Raw genomic sequence first — 22,408 nt, 5'->3', positions numbered from 1 at the left:
TTGTTAATTGCCTTAATATTCTCAAGTTAAATCGATTATATCAATAATATCTGTACATACAGAAGCACCGATCAAACCACCCGTGTAATATTTGCAAGAAATATTTTTGATATAGTATACATGATAAAAATAGACGCGCCAATCTGTAAAAGGTTGCAAAAGTGCATTGAATATTATGGAGAAATATACACTTGCCATAGAAATTATTCGTTATTCATAACACCGAGTTTATTCTTTTCGGTACTCATTGGATATTTCATATTGTATGAAAAAGGAAGCGAGACAATTGGCGTGCTATCTGCTGATCGACAGATTACCGATGGACAATGGTTACCTTTCATTTCCAAAACTTTCCCTAATCGAATAGAGACTCAAGTGGGGTAGGAGGTACCCGGCAAATGAGTATAAAAGGTATGCAAATCATCCCGGTGGTATCAGCCTTGGAGTGACAATTACTCGCGTAAAGCTTCACATCTTTTATAAGATTTCCTCCGTTTGGCACGTCTTCCAACTTGGGAAGTTTCCATTCGCTGTAATCATGAAATTTCAACTTGTGATCGTTCTTGTCATCGCAGGAGTCTTTGCCATGGCTCAAGCGCAAGATATATCTGCATTGCTGATGGACAAAAATTATGTTCTAAGGCAGATTGACTGCGTTTTGGAACGAGGACGGTGCGACTCCGTTGGACAACAACTCAAAGGTAAAAATCGTATTTACACTTTTCATTGAAAATGAGTATGTTAATACGTCATATGTGTGCAAACGTATATTAAGTACATAAATACGTCGTACGTTCAGATCGAGCTCACTTACGTGAACGTTTAATATAATTTGATATCCCAAAGGATTCAGAAATTCATGTGTTATTCGTTATACAGTTGCGTTGCCGGAAGCATTGAACAACAATTGCCGTCGATGCACCCCGTCTCAAGCAAGGAATGCCCGAAAACTCGTGGAATTCATGAAGAGAAACCATCCCAACGAATGGCTCGCCATTGCCGACTATTATGCTAACAAATATCGTGCTTGAAAATCTATTACCTAAGCATTAAGTGTGCTCTTAAAATGTCTGTCTATAATAAATTATCGTATTTATTGTTCTTAACATTTTCCCCTATTAATGTTTCTTGCTTAAGAAGAAAAAAAAGACCATCTTGGATTATGAGGAAGAATTATGAGGAATGTCAGAATACGTAGTTAAATAAGCTCCTCGATAGCAACGACCAAAAAATAATAGAAAAACCAAATTAACCTGTAGTTTTTAAGGCGTGGCAGGTGAATCGACAAGTTTGGACTAGACCGAGATTTGCACGTATGTACACCACGAACTTCTGGGAAATGCTCGACTCCACTTTGACGGAAATCCCGAGGGTATATACCGATTTGTATTGCAAGGCAATATAAATCCGAAGAGACTGGGAACTAAATTTAGGTTTGGGAAATAATCCTTGGAAATAATCCTTGGATGATGGAAGGAGGACTTTCCTTAAAGTACACCTATACAGGTTACCGTTACCTGTCTTCAAAGGAATCGGTAGGACGTCTATGACAACGGCCATAATGGGGTTCTCGACTTTACCTGTATCGCACGATACGGGGACAAAGATCCGTATTTCGTCACAGTCGGGGCCGAATGTCTTTCTTTTACTACCGAATCAGCGAAATGCAAATCCATACCAACTACTCAGGGAGCTTATTTACAAGTCGCTGCAGCTATTCGTCATATTATTTTATTTCGTTTCGATTTATAGAAAAGATAAATATGAGTTCCAATTAGCCAGGGTTTACCGTCACCGCCCGTTTGCGTTTTACAAGAAAAAGAAATGCAAGTGTATTACATTTTTCAATTCTAAAAAACTTTGGCACAAAAAAGGAAGTACGAGATTTTCCTTACATTTATATTATAGCTCATATATGAATTCGTTGGGTTGGCTTTACTCGTGTACGGTCGATTATTTCAATTATATCTTGAATTCGAAAAATATTTTCCGATGCAACCTCAAACGTACTCATTGTATATCGGTAGAACATAATTTAACAGGGACCCTTTGTACTCTTTCCCAACACATTCCGTGTTATTTATCGAATATATTCTAACCCATACGTTCCTATTCCAGCTTTTTTTGTCATAGAACATATTTTACTATTTTCGCGCTTTATAGACATAATTATAATTAGTACAGCAATAATTAATTAGTCCATTTTTATCTGCCACGTACTAATCGGCAAGTCGTTATATTCGAATAGCCCAAAGACGTCGGAATGTTTTCCGAGTTTTCTCATGGAAAATTCCCCAAAAATCCGAGTAACGGAAATTGAACTCCCTTTTCCTTTTAACGGCACGCTGCATACTCGGTACTATCGACCATTGTCGTGGTAATTACAGGGAAAACTTATCGCTTCATTTTCTCCGTATCCGAATATGTGCATACTTTTGTCATTATTTCATCGACGTATTCAAAAGTTAACTCAACGGTTAATTCGATTATTCCATTGAAAATAATATCGAGAAAAAAATGTCTAACAGTCGACGATGTTCGGTCGACGTTACATCGAGTTAATATTGCACTTAAGAAAATATGTACTATACTCGTCTATTATTTATTTACTTGTCTACTATAAATGTCTATCTCTCAACTTTCCAGGATTCTAGATATCGTTTCTAATTTCTTTTAGGCGCGTTTTATTGAACCGAAGCAAATTGAGTAAAACGCAGCTACATTCTCTGTGCCGTCGCCTGATGCGAGATATATAGGACAGAGGTTAGATATACGAGGAATAAAAAAAGGAACGGAGTCCAACGTTCGTGGAAAATAAATATGTTAATTTATTGCGAACAGAGGGTATAAATTCCTAAGTCGAGGCATCTCAACCGCGGTAGTATCGGTTGCCGTAACGCCGAACGATGGCGCGCCACTCGTTGGGGTAGTTGGTCTGCATGAACTCCATCAGCCTTCGGGCGATCCTTGCCTCGGAGGGGGTACAACGGCGGCAGCCGTTGTTCAGGGCGTCCGGCAGGAGAGCTAAACACACCGCGGAAACGCGTTAAATGGAAAATGGCAATTCGCCGGGGAGAGATTTAAATGGAGCCTTACTTTTGATTCGTCTTCCGATAACGTCGCATCGTCCTCGTTCCAAGATGCAGTCGATCTGCCGTCGGACGTAATTCCGGTCCATCAGAAGGCCAGAGATGTCCTGCGCCTGGGCCAGGGCGAAGACTCCCACGACGACGAGGACGACAACGAGTTGAATCTTCATGGCGAGGGCGGCGAAAATCGGTCTGATATCGTTCCGCCGTTTTCCACCCCCGTTATATACCTGAGAGTCATTTACCCTCGACCCCCACTTCATTTTCCGGGCAACCTGTCGGAAAATTCAATGGGATTGGTCGAGAAAATTAAGTGGGGATCGGGGGTTGACGACTCTCAGGTATATAAAGGGGGTGAAAACAAGGTGAACGATATCAGACCGATTTTCACCGCCCTCGCCATGAAGATTCAACTCGTTGTCGCCCTCGTCGTCGTGGGAGTCTTCGCCCTGGCCCAGGCGCAGGACATCTCTGGCCTCCTGATGGACCGGAATTACGTCCGACGGCAGATCGACTGCATCTTGGAACGAGGACGATGCGACGTTATCGGAAGACGAATCAAAAGTAAGGCTCCATTTAAATCTCTCCCCGGCGAATTGCCATTTTCCATTTAACGCGTTTCTGCGGTGTGTTTAGCTCTCCTGCCGGACGCCCTGAACAACGGCTGCCGCCGTTGTACCCCCTCCGAGGCAAGGATCGCCCGAAGGCTGATGGAGTTCATGCAGACCAACTACCCCAACGAGTGGCGCGCCATCGTTCAGCGTTACGGCAACCGATACTACCGCGGTTGAGATGTCTCGTCTTAGGAATTTATACGGTTCAAATTTCTACCCCCTGTCCTCAATAAATTAACAAATATTTATTTTCCACGAACGTTGGCCTCCGTTTCTTTTTTCTTATTCCTAGCATCTGCCTAATTTTCTTTTCTTCTATACGAGTCCCGCGAAACTTTGATCATATGTCCGTTGCATAAATGTCATCGGATCATCGCCGACCACTTTGTTGCATTTCAAAAGACTCCTTTACTTAACATTCGTCTCGCATTAACGGTCGACGGAAAGCAAGGCTAACTCTCGTTTACCTTTAATTTACGTTACTTCGAATGCATACCAAAATCGTACGTCAGATCGGAATCAGGGCAAGATGAGATATTCCGTCCTCTCTGTATATAGAACCGTTCGCAATCGGCCGTACGTAATATATGCGTAATATATGCGTAATATATGCATATATGCATGGAAGTAAATGTCAGGAATTTGAAATTTCTTCCCGGCTTGGATCGCCGCGTTCTTGTAGCGGGCTGTACGCCGTGGTGAAAAGTTAGCGATGCATGGTGCGTCGCCCCTATATAATAAAGGCAACCACCTACTCGGGCCACTCGGGCCATCGACTTCTGCCGCGTCGCACGTTCCACGTATCGTCCCCGCTGCCGAGTCCGTCCGCGGCCGGGCCGAATCTCCGAGCATCCGAGCGTTCGATTTCCCGACTTTCTCGGTGTTAAGAAAACGAAAAAGGGGTGCTACGATGAAGGGGTGCTTCATCTTCTTGACCCTCGTAACGGTGACCGTGGCGATGGAAACGTATTCCAGCAAGTACGACAACGTGGACGTCGACAGAATCTTGGCAAATGGTCGAGTGCTTTCCAATTATATTCGGTGCATAATGGACGAAGGATCCTGTACCGCGGAAGGACGTGAACTTAAAAGTAAGACGAGCTGCCAATCCATTTTATGTATTTTATATTTCGGAGACAATTTCTTCACCGAAGTGGAGGGACGTTTTCGGGTTCTCCTAGGTTCCCTTTAAGGTCCCTCTTCCCATCTCATCTTCGATGTATGCCGTCTACGTTTCTTTCTCCAATTTTATTTCTTAAACGAAAACGTCTACTTTCTTGGTCGATGAAACGCACAAAGGAGACGCAAAGCCTTGCCGAAGCAGCTCGTAGCTTGGGCGGCGACGTCGCGAATAATTGAAATTCAAGTATAGCTGGGCTAAACGATTTCGACCCATTGGGTCATTCGAACTTCCCTTGAGAACCGTGACAATTATCCGAACGCGTACATACGATCGTTACGAGAATTTCTCATTAAAAGAGAATGGAATAAGTATTCGCCGTCAATTTACCATAGACGGAATATTTAATTCCTTTTTTCTAAATCTCGCGCTCTCGGTCCAGTCAACAAAGGGACAGTAGGTGTAGGCGCTATTTTAATCTACCGATGTCTGGCGTTGCAAGAAGCGACGTAAGTTGGAAGACGCGCGTACGCAAAAGAAATGAAACGAGATGAAATAAAAAGGGTATAAAAGTACGAATATCGATTCTAACGACATCCAGTCACGGGGTTCGTGCCTCGCTCGGTATGCACAACGGACGAATGCTAATCACCGTAAACTCGAGGACGCAACTTGACCCAATAACGTCACGGGCATTCGGCCACGACGTGTCGTCGTTTCTTTAGCCCTTCTCCTACCCTACTCCTTCGTTTCTTCAAACGTTACGGACAACCAGAAACCTTATTAACTTTGACTAACATCGATATGATTATTTTCGGAACGGATCGGATAGATAAAAATGGCTTGAATACTCGTGAGATTCCAAGTTCTCGCGCGGAATATAATTATGAGACTTCCCACTGTGTCAAAATTCAAAGCAGATTAGAATTGAAATATTTTCGAATTATAAAATTCCGTACTGCTTTCCTTTCCAGAAATACTGCCGGATGCTCTTGCAACGGAGTGCCAAAAGTGCACCGAAAATCAAAAGGCCACCGCTGAGAAAGTGATTCGTCATCTGCGTACGAAAAGACCAAGAGACTGGGAACGTTTGGTCAATAAATACGACCCTTACGGTCAATACAAGAAACGCTTCGAAACGTTACAGCCCCGCAATAGAGCGTAAAGACTGTAACGAAACGAAATTATAATTACTTCCTATACTTACCACCTATCGGCTCTCACGTTGACACAAGATCATACTTTAAATATATAACCTTGAAAATCCTACTTATTACAAAGAAGAAAAAAATAAAAATATGGACAGAAGCTATAGTGCAAGGATCCATCGTGTCCACGGGTCTATCATTTCAATGTGTACTCTAAAACGTTAATTTTTACCCTGGTTCTTGTTTAACTCACAAGAACAAATGAAAAGGATATATTATATTATTTCGGTTGCCTGCTAGGAATATACATAAATGATAAAACTAGTCACCTGTGCGAAACAGAGCAGCCAATGATGAAATTTTACACAAACAAAAGTTGAAAGAGCTTTTCCCATTGTAATCTTAAAAACGTAATGTAATATTGGTACAAATATAAAGTTGTCAAAATGGGATCAAAGTACAATAAAGAATCGGAGGGTGTTACAGAAACTGTTACATTGAAGCCGGTAAATTACCAATTTACGATCAAGGATTCATTTTTGCACTATACTGTACGTTTATAAGATGGAACAGCTAAAATTTATGGCGAATTGTATTTGTCCTTTCAAAAATATGTTCATCTGCCTTTCTTCGATGCCTGAGAATTTAGCATTCAAATCTTTCATTTATTAAGTTAATGAAATAGGAAAGAAAGGAATGTTCTCAAGTGGATAGAAAATAAAGAGACTTTTTCAATGAAACGCGTTCACTGAGTATTTTCTTCAGACAATAGATTGCATTTATTCATCACGCCATCCAGTATATCTATCGTGTTACAGAAGGTTATGTAAAAAAGTTACTTACACAGCTTAAAGAAGTGCCGTTCACTCCACGCGCCTTTTTTTAACTAAAGAGCCAAGCTGAAACCATAAGCAGACGTTATTACCATCAAATGCTACACTAATCGAGATCATGTATATTTTCCTTCAGAGATTCCCTCGCACAAGTTGTAAGAGGAACTATTAAATATTCTTGTAAAATTACTTTTAAAACAATTTGTACATTGAATATTAAATTTGAATGATCATACAAGGTCTGATATTGCTGGCAGATTGCTGGTTTGGTCCGCCACCGTTGTTTCAGGCTCGCGAGTCTCCTTTGTTTGATTCGTTTTCTTTATATTCCTATGTTGCGGAAATGTGGGCATCAACTTTGGGTCACACGCTGTACATATAGTAAGACGCGTCAATATATTAGCTGGGAGAACAAGTTTATAATAAGATACCACTATATAAAGTCCTACTGCACGGAATGACGTCTCCAATACCGGTGCAATGTATTAACTGCGATCAAAATTCAATAGGTAGTAAGATGTGATACTAACGTAATGGTGCTTCCTTGAAATAGCTACTCTCCAGGCACTCGTCAGCAGTGGCTCGTTTCTTAGGATCATACATGAACAGGAAATTGAGCAATCTGAGACCAGCAGGACTCAGCCATGGAAATCTTTGTTTTAAATTATTGTACGGTTGTTGCTTTAATGTGAAATTCTGGAGTGCTGGCAAAGAATTAAATTCAGGCCAAATAGCCTCGCTAGGAGTTCCTAGCAAGTCAACGATTAATTCCAACTGAGCGATCTCAGTCCTCCCTGGCAAAAGTGGTCTGTGACCAAGTAATTCACCTGCAAGTAATCGTGCTATTTTGATCGAACGAAACCACTATGCATTTAAAGGAAAAAGAAATGAATTGAAATTTGCACTACCTAAAATACAACCAGCTGCCCACATATCGACCGAAGTTGTTTGAGTTTTGGCTTGTAATAATAGTTCTGGTGCTCTGTACCAAAGAGTCACTACTCTTGGTGTCATAGGCTTTAGAGGTAATCCAAACCACCTGGCAAGTCCAAAGTCAGCAATTTTAACACATCCTTTATCTGTCATAAGCAGATTTGAAACCTTCAAATCTCTGTGGACAATAAAATTGTGATGCAGATACCGCAAGCCCTTCAGTACTTGCAACACAATGCACTTCACTTGACTTTCAGAGAAGGGTGCTTGCATGTTATCGAGTAAACTGGCTAAATCTTGCTCGCAATATTCCATTGCTAAAAATATGCTCTCTAGACTTCTGCCTACAACAACTTCCTTCAAGTGTACTATATTTTCATGTCGGCATGACAAAAGGACACTGATTTCTCGAAGCCCGCTGACGGGTAAGCCATCTTTCTCGTGTTCCATTCGTACCTTTTTCAAGGCTACAACCTTGTCTGTTTTTGTGTCACGAGCACGATATACAATTCCATAAGTACCTTCTCCGATACGATTTAACTTTTCAAATTCTGACACAAATCTACACTTTCCCAACTGCAAGTAAAAGGATGAAAAGTAAGATACAAGGCAATATTAACTAAATATTAGAAGCAGAAACTATAAAGAATTATCTATATTTACAATATCTGGTTCGGGTATTTCCATGGCTTTACCAGTCAGGAAAGAGGTTAGTATGCCTCTTCGAGTTATTGGAGCCGATGGATCGGGTCCAGCCTCGGATGCTGTTTTTTTGTCGGTGTCATTACTGTTCTCCACCGACTTCTTTCCCATATTCTCTTCTAAGAAACATTATAGAATCTTGTTATTTTAAAGCATCCAACGACTACCCAAATGCAGGAAGTAAAATTTAAATAAAATGCCATAAATAAAAGTGAATACATTTTCTTCCCTAAATGATTTCTTTATTGTGATCGAGATATAAAAAACACCAAAATCCATTTTAAAATACTGGAAGCACTTTGCGATAAAATTAAGCCAAAAATGTACCACATGCGTCTAACGATTGTCATTTTCATTACCTTTAGTCATTTTTTCATCAATACTTTTCAGAACCGGCGTTACTATTTCTTGGTCGAAGCTGTTTCGAATTTTAGTAGATTGCTATCACTACGTGTACGCAACTTGAACAAATTCACCGAAAAATAAACAAATTCCCCGACCGGCGTCCAGTAACAGTGATGAAATAAAATCAAACAAGACTGCTAACTGGTCCGTTAACAATGTAAATAAGTTTGTACTGCCCTCTTGAGGGATTATATTGCGATAAAAAATTTATTTGCGCCATCTACATCAGTTCATGCATGTACATATGTACATTTACTGTTAAAGGTTCAGACTGCTCGCACCCGCTTGCACCCACTTCTACGTCTTTCTACGTCTTTCTATTACTTTTCCGCGCCTGCTTTCACTGCAGCTCAACAGGGAAGTTTCTTCCCTTCATATTGGTCTATCGTCTTCCTGCATCTTTCTGCGTTACCTGCCACATGGTATGAGCATCACGAGTGCGTGAGCCGCTAGCCGCGATTGTTAGATGGCACCGGCATCGCGATTGCGCGTTCTACCACCAGAAATGTGTTGCGCCACCACTGTGGGATAACAGTCAGCAAGTGCATTAGCCGTCCGCATCCTCCACCGGAGGGTAGCACAGGACGCGATCAGACGCGATTGGACGCGATCGCGAAACCCTGCCTGACCCTGCATGCACCTGCCCGTGTGCAATCTCCCAACACATCTTTGTTACATACTTGCATATGAATTATTAATAAAAGAACAGTTTTTATCGAAGTCATATAAAGTGAGGGTATATTTGGTCCGGCATGGTTTATACGTTTGCTAGTTGAAGAACTCGGAAGTGAAAATGTTTATATTTTTAAGATATTTTCTCTAATTATCCAAACCTTAAGGAACAAGTTTACTTGTAATAAACAACTAAGTACAGTGGGAGCATATGAGAATCACTTTGTGAGATAATTCGTGAAGATTTGTCATTTAGGTTAGTTTATCAAAAATGCAACACATTACAATTAATATCATAATATCAGAAATTATATATTAATATAATTATTACGGTTTTATTGATGCACAGCTGCAAAGTAATTAAGGCATTTTTAAACAATTGATTATGTCAGTTATTCTTATGAGGCTACAATTAGGATCAAACGAATTGTTTCGGATGAAAATCAATTGATAAATTAACCATGGATTGATTACAAAACAATTCACGAAACTGTAGATAACTTCCAAGTATAGGAATAACAAAATTTGATGTTGTATTTTCTTATTACAGATTACCATAAAGTTTCATCACAAACCTCCGTGTTTGCCATGAATTAATGTATTTTTAAGATGAATCAATTAACACGCAGTAAAAGATTTCTTATTAACTGGACGAGCTTCTGTTAAAATTGATTTAAAACATATATTGTCCAAAATGGATTTATTTAATATCAGGAAGAAAGAAAGAGGAAAACAATCAAATGGTTTGAATAATCTGTCATTTTCGTTCAACTTAGACTTTGAAAATATGAAAACTGACGATTCCTCGGATTCGGAAAGTACAGAATTGCAAATAGATATATCCGAAGTAGACAACTGTGAGCCTCCTACTAGGCACAAAAGAGATACAATGGATGAAATAACGGTACTAAATGAGATGGAAGAGGAAATCGAAAGACAACTGGATGCAAAGGCCGCCAAAACTAATTTAACTGCCACAAATGTAAAGAACATTTTAAAACATGTTATTACAAATGAACATGTAATGGCTATGGTGCAAAAGAGGTTACACAATTCGGATGATGACATAATATTTGAACCCAAGCTTACCCGAGCAAAAGCAAAGTATGTAAAAGCATAAACAGTTTTTTAATTTATTCCTTGTGAAAAAAAAATGCATCTCGTATTCTTTTTAAAAATGGTGTTTCTAAATATTATTGATCTATTTAATATTCAAATACCAAGTCTTCCATGTATTTATTTTTATTATTTTTATCCAAAAATTTATATATTGTCCTGCTTTTAATATTTCAATGGCGTAGGGAATTGGCCATGACTCAACCCGATATACCGTGGCCAATGACTCCTGTTAAAAAAACAGCACCATCCGAGGTACAAGTATTAATCGAAGAAGAGCTTTCTGAAGATTCATCGGATGAGGAATACAATCCAGATCAGGATCAGCAAAGCGACGATGAGAGGGAGGCCGAAACCTCGGTTGGCAGTGACGCGGAGTCACAGCCATCCACTCCAGCTACTTCTATGGGTCAGAGTACATCTTCTGAACAGTTAAAAGTGTCAGATACACGGTATGATTCTGATGGAATTTTTAAAATTCCAAGGTAAGAAATGTTCTTGTTGATGTTTGTATTTATCATTACTTATATTCTAATACTATTTTTATTTTAACTAGCATTACAATTACCAATACCGTTTCCAGCATTCCTCTTGTACCAACTGAAGAAGAGAGTATTGGGCAAAGGACACGGTCTAAATTGTGTTTAAGCGAAACCCCATTAGAGCACATTGAACAAGCATTTGTGCCTCCTGATATCACGACAGATATGTATGACTGGGACTGTGATAACGACGAAGATTGGGATAACTTTTTAAAAGAATTCACACAGCCCCTTGCCCAAGAACCTGTCGCCGAAGATGATCCTGACGCTGATCCTGAGTATAACATTTTGGAGGATGAAGAAACGGAATTACGTACGTATGGTATACTTATTCAAACTACGTATTTATAAGTTAGCGTTCAGTTTTATTGTAAATTATTTATAATCTTCTATGTAATTAGCTGTTTAAAATTTCAGTTGACAAAGAAGAACTGCGAATGGATAGGGCTGTCAAAGTTACTCGTAGGGAATTGAATAATTTAGTTGCCGAACTCTTTGAATTTGCTGATATGTTCTCTAAAGAGGAACAAGAGATTCCCAGAAAGAAGAAAAATTCCGATACTTTGGTCTCATCTATGGAAAGTACATCAATGGTAAGTCATAAGATGTATAATTCATTGATTTTAAAGAATAAACTTCTAAATTCACAAATAATTATCGGATTAGGAATTGAACGGTGTGTTTGGTCAATGTTTCAGAACAATTCAATGGTAGATCTTCTACCTGCTTTAGCCGAACGTGAATTACCAAAATTGGTAAATGTCGAACAGCGCTTTTTGTTGGCGACTCAATTTCGTCAGCACGTACAACTTATGACGCAACATTTTGCGATGACGTATATGCATCCAGAGTTTCATTCTCAGTCAACAACGTGCAAGCAAAATTTACACAGTATACGGTATATTCAAATTTGTCTCATTTTAAATATTTTCGTAAGGGTAATTTATTGTCCTGGTGATCCATCTGGATATCATTAAAAGTCATATAATTATCCGTTTTTATTAATAGAAAACAGCGAGTAACGGTATAACTTGATTGACCAAGACATATTTTTCTCATAAAAAATAGATATTTGAGCAACGGTTCAAATTCTGCGTTCAATGTTGAAAATTTGCCGGATGCTTTGGCATTAGTTGCTGCTTGGGAAAAGAAATTTTTGGACCCAAAATTCAAAGCGGAATATATAGATATGATTGAAGATGAAGACGGAATTGGAAAAGTTTATGCCAATTACAGCTGTAAATATATTCCCAAGTTCCACCCGGAACTGGAGAAACTCCTTATGGAGTGTAAGGCTCTAATATATCCGCAGCTTTTACCAGAAATGCCGCCTAGATGTAACTTACATAAGTGTGTGAGGTTAGCGTATTTAAAATCGGAAGAAAAGTGAGTATCGCATTTTTTAAAATTAAAGAGCAATGACGTTTAAAAATTAGAACCGTAAAGACAGTGTAGCCAATTAAAATTCCCCATGGAGAAGTTTTTCTAATCTTTTTACCCACTTTTAATGTACTATTGATATTATTCATTTCTATTTCAGCCTGATTGCACTGGGTTTGGAACAATTTCTACCTTTTGTAGCATCCAAGAATAGCAAATTCAAAACAAATACAACACAGCTCAGAGATGCTGTGCATTTGATTATGCAATATTTATTGCCTACTAGAGAAATGAATGGCATACTTTTCCAAATTAAGAAATGCCGTTCTTCCGCACAAGAAAATCCAATTAAGGTACCCTCTTTAGATTAAATGTTAATAACTGCAATACTTTTTCTAAATCCATTGAGCGGTGCGCTGCTTGTCGTTTGATCGGTACACTCTATGGTTGCCATTTCTTCAAAGTTTTCTTTTTACATGTAAATATTTAAACTACATTCACAGTGACCGTCTCGATTCAATTAATTTGCTTTGGTTGCAGTATTATTATGAGACTGGATCTGCACCCAGAACCGTACATTATATTACACGTGATTGCCAATTGCGTGCCCCTAAGGATCAATCACTTCAGTGTTTATCACGTAAATGGCAAGACTGTCTCAATGGAGTAAGTTAATTGAAAACTTTATTAGGAAAACTCTTTACCAACATTACTTTCCACTCACGGAGACCACAGTGCTAATCACAATGTAACCATTCAGGTGAAACAAGATGAATGTTCTACAAGATACAAAAAATATGCGGGACTTTATAGAGATTTAAAAGAAGAACGAAATTATGCCGCTAACCGGCTAGATCCTATTCGCATCGATAGGAATTTACGTAATCCAATAGTAAATATGTTGTCCAATACAGTGTCTCTGAAAAAAAATCGTATAGTTAACAATAGCGGGAAGAAAAATGTTGCCGAAAACGTCCAGAAACAAGAACCGTCGGATACTAAAGAGTCAACAATAAATCAAAATTCCGTGACGGCGATGAAATGTTTAAAGAATGATATGAAATTCGAAACTTGTCATTCATCTGTAGAAAGCTTATCGTCGAACTGTAATAAAATTTATCAGAAAAAAGACAATGTTACGACGACAGAAGTGGAAAGGAAAACGATTGGTAGTAAATCAGATGAACCGATAGATGTTACGAGAATACCCCAATTAAGAAAAACTACTGCGCGGTTGGCGAAGATTCAAAATGCACAAAATACGAAAATGACGGCCCCAATTCCTAATTCGAAAGACTTATCTTTAACCTGTAGTCCATTAAGGTCTTCAGATAAGTGCGGATCGCCTAAAGACATTGAAGAATCGTCTACTTCGTCAAAAGGAGTACGTTCACCTACGAAACACCTACGAGTACATGCTATAACGGTAACACATTGCGAGCAGATTGAACACTGATGACGGGAAGAATCGTGCTGCAAAAAATTGTTATGTTACAACTTTATAGTAGCATATATTCTGTACATTGTATGTTATATTTTTTGTTCCTCTACGATTGTAATAGATTTTTATGTCTTGTTCAAAGGATAACGAAGATGAAATAGCTGAGTTAATGCTAGCCAGTACGACAATAAAGAAAGATACGGCCAGTAGAAGGAAAGCTAAACAGGCTCGGGAATTAGAAAATATAAAAAGGTTGTTGGAAGCTGAAAGCGATTTAAGTCAGGAAGATAAAGCAACAAGTAAGTAACTAAATGTGAATTATCTCTACTACTGATCTGCAATTGTTTGCGTGTTCGTAGAATTTGCAGCATCATACTTCCAAAAATTACATTTGACGTTGGAATCTACGAATCCAGATACTTTTAAAGCTGTGATAAAGACATATTTAGACTATAACGACAAGCTTGATGCTATTAATCAAGTGGACATTGAGGAATTTCCTCATGACGAATCGGATGCATTAGGAAAGGATTCGAAACGAGTAAACAGCAGTGTCATAAAAGACAAACTAGCCATTGATCTCTATAAGGAAATTTGTGAAAAATTAGTAGGCTATCCAGAAATGTGCACGGATTGCTTACTTTTCTTAACGCCGCATCAGGCTGCTCTAATCGACAAGTCCGTCGAGCATTTGATGTTGCAAAAAATGAGCGAATTTGTGAATGTTGCTCAAATATATTTCGCCAAACAACCTTCTCGCCTTGCTAAAGTAATGCAGGCAATTACTCAATTGGCTTCCGATCCGTATGTAACATTGGAAAAAGCATACGCGGTGATGGGTCCGGTATTAAAGGGCCACCCTCTCGTGATGGATATGTTTTTACAGGTACTTCCCAATGGAAAACCACCGGAAAGGTACGTGTGCCCGCTATAATTAAAAGGAAGAAGGATCTGTAATAATCGTTATTAACTCTATTTGAGTTTGAAAATCTTTCGTAGTTGGTCGTTTCATCTTGGGTATACAGAATGCTGTTATATTAAATTTATAAATTGCACTTTTAGTTTGTTCGCGTCGCATTTGTTTGAGAACTTAACTTGTCCTTTGGGACCTCACGATAAGAATAAAGTGTATACAGAAGATGCACCCGAATTATATGAAACCGTTGAAATGTCTGCACCGACATCCCAGGACGATCCCTACGGCGGGGAAAACTGTAAATGCGAATGCCACACCTTAGACAACCCAAGTTTAAAAATTGGAAACGAACACTGCGTATCGTGTGGTACCAGGGTAAGATATTTCTATCTGTGAGTGTATATATGTAACATCTTTTTCTTCTTCTGTATCGCATTGAGTTATATCACGTTTGGGTTACCGGTCCAGTTTCTGAATGGCAGAATTTATTTACAAACCTCGGAAGGATTGAGGCCTGCCAAAGTCACATTTCCTGGGGACGACGAGGAGAGGTTGGAAAACATCGCCCGTGTTTCGATGAAGACGACAGAGAGAATTCTTCCAGTTTCCTCGACCAGACGGCGTAGAAAATCATTGAAGAATGAAACCAGTCTTGAAGATTCGAAACAGTTGACATTAAAGCATTCCCCGACTAAAGACAGTGACGATGGCGACAGAAGTATACCTAGATCGAGAAAAGGTGCCAAATCGCCGCCGAAAGCTTGCGAACAGAGGAAATCTACTAAAACTACAGATACAACCGATCAAAGCAAAAATTCTAGTATTACTGCTAATAAGAAAATATCCTCCCCAATAAAAGTAAAACGCGAAAAAAGGATCGAAAAAAGGGAAACGAGAGTAGAAGCGGTGAGCGGTGCTAGTTGTGAAGTAAGGTATAGCGATCATCCACAAGTCAATGAAGATACATCTAAAGCATTGGACAACGATGAAAAGGATGTTGGACAGCTTAGAGAAAGCATGAATTATGATTCCCGTAAGTAGGATACTCCAGCAAGCTTACGATCGTAGATTTATCGCATATAAGATCAATCATTGATAATGAGTCACTTATCAAATTCATTTTAGCGGCAGCGCGAGAGAAACGTCAAATTAAAATTATTTCCTGTCATAAAAACATTATATAAATTGAAACGATGGTCTTGGCAAAAATAACAAAACGATCAGCTGTTTCAATTCAGCTCTATTTATTTTCAATATCGAGTACGGCAACTCGTGCATAAAAAATATAAAAAATTTTTATGAACAAATATGCACTGTAGAAAATTTGGATAAGAAAATGTTACATCATTGTAACATCGTTTCATCATTTGGTTGCAGCATTAACCGAACCTGATGAAACTGAAGGAAATGTTAGTCTAGAAAAAATGGACATTTCCTGTGACTCGGATAATGCTGAATTTCTTGAAATTCAAAGTGAAACTCTCGTTCGACCTTGGACTAGGCAGGAAGATATGATACTTTTGCAAAGTATCCAAAGAGAGTACTCGGATGATACATTTCTGGAAGTAACCAAAATGCTGGAGAATCGAACCATTAAACAGGTAACTCATATATTTCTTTTCAGTTTCTTCATATTTTGAAATCTTAAACCGTTTCAGGTCAAAGAACGTGCTGAGACTTTACTTTCATTGTTGGAAAAGGCAATGTAAAAGAGTAAGATTATAAAAATTGTTAAATAAACTCGCTTAAAAATGAAACTTTGTTACGGTAGCAGCTGACCAACGTTCATATTTACTTTGTATCAGACAATATTTGTGCATACACTGGTAGATCGTATGGTACCATATAAAATCTGTCCATAAAAATCACACAGAATTACTGGCCAACCCAATACATTATAAAAACTTTAACCACATGATGTATCCTGGCGGTCATGAACAGAAATTAATTGGGAGATTGTTCACGGGCAGGGTCGCGCGATCGCGCGGTCCTTCCCGTGAATCTCTCAACTCATCTCTGATTTGGCAGAGATGAGTTGGGAGATTGCCATAATGGTAAGCCACCACCGTCAACTGCCGCATGGTATTATCATCACGAATACGTGAGCCGCCAACGGCAACTGGTAGATGGCACAGCCATCGCGAGTGCGCGAGCCCCTACCAGAAATTCGTTGCGCCGCCCTTGGGGGCAAAAAACGGTGAAAGCTAACGTACGAAACCAGAGGGCAGCACGCGATGCGATCGCGCGACCCTGCCCGTGAGCAATCTCCCAACTCATCTCTGGCTGCATTTTGTTTTAAATTCAAAAGGAAAGATGAATTTATGGTTCATCCGCATTATTGGGACCCACTTGTGTAATACATAATTTGATTGGATGAACGTGTGTCACAGCGTTTAGCAAACCAATCACGTTCAAACATGCAGTCTTTTAAAAGAAAACACCCGTGTCCTGTTTCGTATTCAGTAGCCAACATGGCTGACGCGAAGGTTGAAATTTCAGCCGAATAGGTTAGTTCGGTTAGTTGCAAATGTAAATCCCAGAAAAACATTGCAGCGGTTCTATTTAAATTTGTGATTTCATAAAGCGGCTGTGTTAGGTAAGATTACATTTTCATTTGTATATTTCTTGCATGTAGTAACTTAATTGAATTTCATTTATGTGGAAATGCTACTTGCCTGTCCTCCTATGTATCTGTATACTTAGAATATTTTATTAAGGTATTGCAAATGAGGAATCGAAGGTTGTTGGAATAAAAACATATATTATCAACTTAATATATAATTCACTAGATGTTCTGAAAATTAAGAAAAAATGCAGTTAAAATTGTATTCTGAAATTATAACCTCGTATTTTCTCCTGGACGAATTGTCATGTTACATTTCCTATGTCATTGAAAGTTCATTGTCTGTAATTGTAACGAGTCAACAAATCTAAAGAAGAGTACTTTAACAACATTAAATTGTAACTTCTATTTAATACAGCACTGAACATGGATGAAAGTTATGAGAAAACATTGTGTCGTTTATGTGGCATCAAACTTGAAAATTCTGATGCTCTGAATATTTTTGAAGATTCCTCAAATCTGTCAGAAAGGATAAACCAGCTGCTGCAGATAATGGTGAGTTTTGAGCATCACATTTTCTAATATGTCTACAAAAATATATTGTGTTATGTTATAAATTTTGAATATAAATTCTAAACATCTACCAAGAATCAATGTAAAGTCTATTAAAACATCGGATTTGCAGAACTCATTGATGCAATTAAAATATGAACCGTTGATATATATGTATATACTTTTATTTTTCAGATATCTCCAGATGATAAATTCTCAAAATGCATATGTTCTACTTGTTACAACAAAGTTAATGTTTTACATTCGTTTTCAAACTTATGTCTGAGTTATGAAAAACAGTTGCATACTACTGCAAAAACAGAAGAATTGAATAATGTAGAAGGTAATAAAATTGAGGAAGAAAACGACTTTTGTAAAAAATTAAGCGATGCAGTGTATTTGTGTCCAAACTGTAATGTTAGTCTGGTTATTTTATTAGAAAACAGTCCAGACGGTTGTGAAAGTAATCTACAAATCTCATTAGCAAATGTAGAAGATCTGACCACGACTAATGACATCGTAAAAGATTACCAAGAAAGATTTCAAGAATATGGAAGTGTGAATGGATCTGAAGAAACTGTAGAGGGAATAGCTAAAGTTAACTCAAGGAAACGTGAGTTGATCACATCAGATATAACAGTAGAAGAAAGTAATAATGACGAAGCAATTAATACCGTAGTTGAAATTGATCAAAAGTCCATTCAAGAACACTGTAAAAGTTCAAAAAGGATGCGCTATAAAAAGAATACATTGCAAGTTTTACCTGCCGAACCAAATTTTGCAGAAAATGATGTCAATTCATCTTCCGTTTTAAAACAGGAATCGGCTGATGAAATGCAGCTTGAATTAACATCATTTGATCAGAGTCATGATCAGGTGCAGCAAATCATAAACACAACTGAAGAAAATGATGAATTAATCGACGCAAATTTAATAGATGACAGCGTCGTTAGTAAATTTGATTCAAAACTGACGTGTGATCTATGTGGAACACGCTATGTCTCACAACTGAAGTACGAGTTCCATATGGAAAGGCACAAGCGAGGATGTATAGATAATTTTACATGTCCCCTTTGCGGAAAAGAGTCAGGCACTGAAAAACTGTTATGGAACCATTACTTTTATATTCACAAGTGCGCACAGCGTTATGTCTGTAAAACTTGTGACAGGATGTATACAAGATTGTCAAAATTAAAATTACATCAGGATAAGTTTAATCACGAGGGTATAACTGAAATCAGTGTCAATAGGGATACCAACGATATAGTTAGCGAATCGAAAAAGGTATTGGAAGGAGTCACTTCTGCTAACTGCGTGCTCTGTGGAAGCTTAGTTACCGATTTAGATCCAGAAGCGATAAACGATGCCGTTAGTTGTACCGCTTGTGAAGATTATGCGTTTTCATTAATGGTTCATACAGGTGGAAAAGAGGTTGTGTCACGCAGAGAATATCGTTGCTCTCAGTGCTCCAAGAGTTTCGGTCGAAAAGATAGGTTGGAATTTCATGAGATGAGGCATAATGAAGATATGAACGAATTTGTCTGTAGCAGTTGTGGAAAAGAATTTTCCACTGAGCACGCTTTATATGAACATTATCTTTTTGTTCATAAACAGGCTAGACCCCACATGTGCGAATTGTGTGGAAAATCATTTCAGCTCAAAGCTAGATTAAAAGACCATCTACGATCGCACACTGGGGAAAGACCATTCCAGTGTGACGTATGCGGCCAGCGATATGCAACTAATAGTGCATTAAAACTTCATAAAAAGACGCATATTGCTTTTAGACATTTTACATGTCAAATTTGTAACAAGACATACAGAAAGAAACAAAATATGAACGAACACCTAGAAAGACATTGGAGAAATGACAGCAGTATATTCTTACCTCAGGCATTCATTTGTCCATTTTGTTCGGAAGGATTGCCAACATATCGTACACTGAAGTTCCATATGATGGAGATGCACAGAGTAGAAAAGGGAGATCCAATATTATCCGATCAGAAACCTTGGTACGAGTGCGAGATATGTCATGAAAAGTTCAAGCATCAAATGTCACTGAAGGCTCACAGAGAGAGAATACACGAAGGAAAAGTAAATCCTTTATTTCAATGCGATATATGCAATGTAACGTATAAGGTCAAGCAACGCCTTGAAAATCATATAAAAAATAAACATATTGGAGAAAGAAGATATAAATGTGCTCAGTGCGGTAAGGGGTTTTGCGAGACTAAATCTTTGCACAGTCATGTTTTACTTCATACTGGTGCAAAGCCGTACATGTGCAAGTATTGTGGCATGTCTTTTAGACGAAAAGATTCTCAAGACCAGCATCATAAAAAGCACGCTGAAGAACAACTTTACAAGTGTAAGGTTTGTGAAGAAACATTTTGTACCATGAATGATCGTAGCAAACACATGAAACAAGAACACGAGAAAGCAGACTCCTCGTTCGCTTGTCCTGATTGTGGAGAACAGTGTTCCGGGCAACGTGAGATTAGAATTCATTTAAACATGCACCTAGGTGAAAAGTTGCAGAAGCTGCAAGAATCATAACTATCGTTTCTACTCTATAATAACGTAAGAGACTCGCCATGTGAAAGAAGTATACAGGCAAGTCTTGCCCAGAATGAATGAGAGAAATAAGTAAAGTACAATTATCCAGACACAGCATTGTTTACACATCCAATCATTATTTTGGTGTACAGGCATGTATAAATGAATGCTGATATCTTGCCTTGAAATCAGTAGAGTACTTTGCGAATGAAATTACCATGTGTGGAACAATTAATGTTTACCTGTATCCAATGTTGCGATTCTTTTAAATTATTCAAACTGAATGTACACTCACGACAGTGGTTATTTTACAATTTTTTATCCTTGACTAGCTGTTCAAGAATTAACCAATTCTGTGGGTATACCATTAAGCAGTTAAACATCTTAATATACTCTGTGTATACATATTTCACATCCCTAATTTCCAACATGTACTCATACATGTATATGTTGTACATACATACAAGCAACTATCGTGTTCATAATTAAGATTACAGGTATAAATTGAGCATTGCCGCTATTAAGTTGTTACAAGTATAGAATGTTTACTGTCTCTTAATACTTAGAGTTATACTTACTAATTGTCAGTGCGATTTATTTTTCAAACACTCTATACTTATGCATGTCAAGTAATAATCTCTCCTGGATTGCCTTAAGTACAATAAACAGGTAACAAATGTGACTATATAAATATGCTGTAATTCTTTTTCAAGTAGCACAGGAGTACAATAAGATATTCATTTTTTTTCTCAAAGTCTCACTCCTGTTTTTATACTTCCATATATTTAGGACAGTTCAAATCATGGGCCAAATGTTGGATTCTTTTTTCTAACGAATACACTTGTACAAATACATTCTTACATAAGTAATACCATCATCATTTGTTGTATACAAATTTATGTTAATTTACTTGAAATAAATGAAGCGCTAAATGGATTTTGTGGCTAAATGACATTCTAGATACATATGAATGAGACACAGAAACACAAGAAAAAGAATTAAAACCAAATTTTTGTTTTAGATTTCATTGAATATTAAATTTAATATCCTCGACTTTTTTACATATTTCATATTTCTAAAATTGAATTATTGATAGGCATTTGTTAGCAAAATAAGTAACAATGAACTGTACTACATCGTAACGCAGTTATTGCAAACATTGATGTATTTACAAAGTAATTTTTTCTAATGCAAAGGTTGCTTGAAAATTAAAAATTTATATATTCTCAATAATATCAAGCGGCGTATGTATGAAACATGAGCGTACCGCTGTCAGTACGTCGAAAGAGAGACACTTGATTGTTAAAAATTGATCGAATATCATTGCGCCCACGTGTTCCGAGAGCGGTCCAAAGACGTCAAAGTTTAAAAGGTTCCGCCTTGACGGGTGCGTCGAGCGTGCAAAAATCAGGTGGTCGCGGTTTCCTCCAGCTGGGCACTGCCATCTGAAGGCTAGTTTTTAAATGCCACCGATGGAGACGTCTCGGTGTAACGTTAAGCCACCTAAAATATAATAAAAAGTCCTAAACTGAATACAATCGAACGTAAAACCCTAAAAAGGGTTTCCAACGATCGAACGGCCTGTCAGAAAGTTTGCGAAAAATTGCCTCCGTGGGACTACTTTTGCGCGGAGTAATATCACGAGGGAAACTCTTTGTCGGTGCTCGGAGTGAACTTTCCTGCGTTAAATCCGTCATGGATGTTTCATTCGTCCCGGAGAGTCAGGCGGAATTTTCGGAAGTCATCCAGAAGTCGTATCTCGAATTCACGGGATATTTGTACGGAAGTATCGAGTCCAACCGTCGCGGAGTAGCGTCGTCGCGACG

At 38.2% G+C, this 22,408-nt stretch overlaps 7 protein-coding genes across 9 annotated transcripts; 5 read left to right on the top strand and 2 right to left on the bottom strand.

The window, feature by feature from the left end:
* The first annotated feature begins 538 nt into the window (after positions 1-538).
* On the top strand, positions 539-1,031 carry LOC105695197 (ejaculatory bulb-specific protein 3-like). The gene is made up of 2 exons (XM_012416549.1): positions 539-701; positions 880-1,031. Exons 1-2 carry the CDS (start codon positions 539-541, stop codon positions 1,029-1,031), a joined length of 315 nt encoding a protein of 104 aa, XP_012271972.1.
* A 1,838-nt stretch (positions 1,032-2,869) lies between these two features.
* LOC105695196 (ejaculatory bulb-specific protein 3-like) lies at positions 2,870-3,259 on the bottom strand. Its single transcript, XM_012416548.1, has 2 exons — positions 3,097-3,259; positions 2,870-3,024 (listed from the first exon to the last, which is right to left on the bottom strand). The coding sequence occupies exons 1-2, from the start codon at positions 3,257-3,259 to the stop codon at positions 2,870-2,872; spliced, it is 318 nt and encodes a 105-aa protein (XP_012271971.1).
* Positions 3,260-3,490: 231 nt separating this feature from the next.
* On the top strand, positions 3,491-3,880 carry LOC105695194 (ejaculatory bulb-specific protein 3-like). The gene is made up of 2 exons (XM_012416547.1): positions 3,491-3,653; positions 3,726-3,880. Exons 1-2 carry the CDS (start codon positions 3,491-3,493, stop codon positions 3,878-3,880), a joined length of 318 nt encoding a protein of 105 aa, XP_012271970.1.
* A 600-nt stretch (positions 3,881-4,480) lies between these two features.
* Positions 4,481-6,711, top strand: LOC105695369 (ejaculatory bulb-specific protein 3). Its single transcript, XM_012416879.1, has 2 exons — positions 4,481-4,794; positions 5,798-6,711. Exons 1-2 carry the CDS (start codon positions 4,614-4,616, stop codon positions 5,986-5,988), a joined length of 372 nt encoding a protein of 123 aa, XP_012272302.1. The 5' UTR covers positions 4,481-4,613; the 3' UTR covers positions 5,989-6,711.
* A 13-nt stretch (positions 6,712-6,724) lies between these two features.
* On the bottom strand, positions 6,725-8,962 carry LOC105695368 (cyclin-dependent kinase 10). The gene is made up of 6 exons (XM_012416878.2): positions 8,799-8,962; positions 8,401-8,558; positions 7,713-8,313; positions 7,335-7,631; positions 7,041-7,174; positions 6,725-6,870 (listed from the first exon to the last, which is right to left on the bottom strand). Exons 1-6 carry the CDS (start codon positions 8,806-8,808, stop codon positions 6,835-6,837), a joined length of 1,236 nt encoding a protein of 411 aa, XP_012272301.1. The 5' UTR covers positions 8,809-8,962; the 3' UTR covers positions 6,725-6,834.
* Positions 8,963-9,398: 436 nt separating this feature from the next.
* LOC105695389 (GON-4-like protein) lies at positions 9,399-16,742 on the top strand. 2 transcript variants are annotated; one of them, XM_012416913.2, is made up of 16 exons: positions 9,399-9,772; positions 10,067-10,620; positions 10,818-11,117; positions 11,189-11,487; positions 11,592-11,767; positions 11,873-12,072; positions 12,243-12,560; positions 12,715-12,907; positions 13,095-13,220; positions 13,315-13,938; positions 14,138-14,294; positions 14,355-14,910; positions 15,058-15,286; positions 15,380-15,944; positions 16,289-16,512; positions 16,570-16,742. In XM_012416913.2, exons 2-16 carry the CDS (start codon positions 10,211-10,213, stop codon positions 16,618-16,620), a joined length of 4,428 nt encoding a protein of 1,475 aa, XP_012272336.1. In that variant the 5' UTR covers positions 9,399-9,772; positions 10,067-10,210; the 3' UTR covers positions 16,621-16,742. The 2 variants fall into 2 exon arrangements, with proteins under 2 accessions (XP_012272336.1, XP_012272337.1); XM_012416914.2 differs by having other exon boundaries at positions 11,216-11,487; positions 16,570-16,690.
* Positions 16,743-17,189: 447 nt separating this feature from the next.
* LOC105695400 (zinc finger protein 502) lies at positions 17,190-21,462 on the top strand. 2 transcript variants are annotated; one of them, XM_012416931.1, is made up of 4 exons: positions 17,190-17,507; positions 17,893-18,029; positions 18,222-18,369; positions 18,466-21,462. In XM_012416931.1, the coding sequence occupies exons 2-4, from the start codon at positions 17,901-17,903 to the stop codon at positions 20,580-20,582; spliced, it is 2,394 nt and encodes a 797-aa protein (XP_012272354.1). In that variant the 5' UTR covers positions 17,190-17,507; positions 17,893-17,900; the 3' UTR covers positions 20,583-21,462. The 2 variants fall into 2 exon arrangements, with proteins under 2 accessions (XP_012272354.1, XP_012272353.1); XM_012416930.1 differs by having other exon boundaries at positions 18,222-21,462.
* Positions 21,463-22,408: the final 946 nt, after the last annotated feature.

The sequence above is a fragment of the Orussus abietinus genome, unplaced genomic scaffold (genome assembly GCF_000612105.2).
Source record: "Orussus abietinus isolate OABI.00-Male unplaced genomic scaffold, Oabi_2.0 scaffold47, whole genome shotgun sequence".
In the NCBI taxonomy this organism is placed as follows: Eukaryota; Metazoa; Arthropoda; class Insecta; order Hymenoptera; family Orussidae; genus Orussus; species Orussus abietinus.
The sequence above is the reverse complement of the archived record's forward strand: the minus strand, read 5'-3'. Positions and strand labels throughout refer to the sequence as shown.

What these genes read in the sequence shown, in the direction of transcription:
- LOC105695400 (XM_012416930.1), top strand. Translation starts at nt 17,901, where the DNA reads ATGGATGAAAGTTATGAGAAAACATTGTGTCGTTTATGTGGCATCAAA. An exon ending in ACCAGCTGCTGCAGATAATG is followed by an intron (nt 18,030 to 18,221) that starts GTGAGTTTTGAG and finishes TTTATTTTTCAG; the next exon opens with ATATCTCCAGATGATAAATT.
- LOC105695389 (XM_012416913.2), top strand. Translation starts at nt 10,211, where the DNA reads ATGGATTTATTTAATATCAGGAAGAAAGAAAGAGGAAAACAATCAAAT. An exon ending in TATTTAAAATCGGAAGAAAA is followed by an intron (nt 12,561 to 12,714) that starts GTGAGTATCGCA and finishes TTTCTATTTCAG; the next exon opens with CCTGATTGCACTGGGTTTGG. An exon ending in AATGGAAAACCACCGGAAAG is followed by an intron (nt 14,911 to 15,057) that starts GTACGTGTGCCC and finishes TTGCACTTTTAG; the next exon opens with TTTGTTCGCGTCGCATTTGT.
- LOC105695368 (XM_012416878.2), bottom strand. An exon ending in GGCAGCTGGTTGTATTTTAG is followed by an intron (nt 7,632 to 7,712) that starts GTAGTGCAAATT and finishes GATTACTTGCAG; the next exon opens with GTGAATTACTTGGTCACAGA. An exon ending in TGCCAGCAATATCAGACCTT is followed by an intron (nt 6,871 to 7,040) that starts GTATGATCATTC and finishes TTATGGTTTCAG; the next exon opens with CTTGGCTCTTTAGTTAAAAA.
- LOC105695369 (XM_012416879.1), top strand. Translation starts at nt 4,614, where the DNA reads ATGAAGGGGTGCTTCATCTTCTTGACCCTCGTAACGGTGACCGTGGCG. An exon ending in GGAAGGACGTGAACTTAAAA is followed by an intron (nt 4,795 to 5,797) that starts GTAAGACGAGCT and finishes TTTCCTTTCCAG; the next exon opens with AAATACTGCCGGATGCTCTT.
- LOC105695197 (XM_012416549.1), top strand. Translation starts at nt 539, where the DNA reads ATGAAATTTCAACTTGTGATCGTTCTTGTCATCGCAGGAGTCTTTGCC. An exon ending in CGTTGGACAACAACTCAAAG is followed by an intron (nt 702 to 879) that starts GTAAAAATCGTA and finishes TTCGTTATACAG; the next exon opens with TTGCGTTGCCGGAAGCATTG.
- LOC105695196 (XM_012416548.1), bottom strand. Translation starts at nt 3,259, where the DNA reads ATGAAGATTCAACTCGTTGTCGTCCTCGTCGTCGTGGGAGTCTTCGCC. An exon ending in TATCGGAAGACGAATCAAAA is followed by an intron (nt 3,025 to 3,096) that starts GTAAGGCTCCAT and finishes CGGTGTGTTTAG; the next exon opens with CTCTCCTGCCGGACGCCCTG.
- LOC105695194 (XM_012416547.1), top strand. Translation starts at nt 3,491, where the DNA reads ATGAAGATTCAACTCGTTGTCGCCCTCGTCGTCGTGGGAGTCTTCGCC. An exon ending in TATCGGAAGACGAATCAAAA is followed by an intron (nt 3,654 to 3,725) that starts GTAAGGCTCCAT and finishes CGGTGTGTTTAG; the next exon opens with CTCTCCTGCCGGACGCCCTG.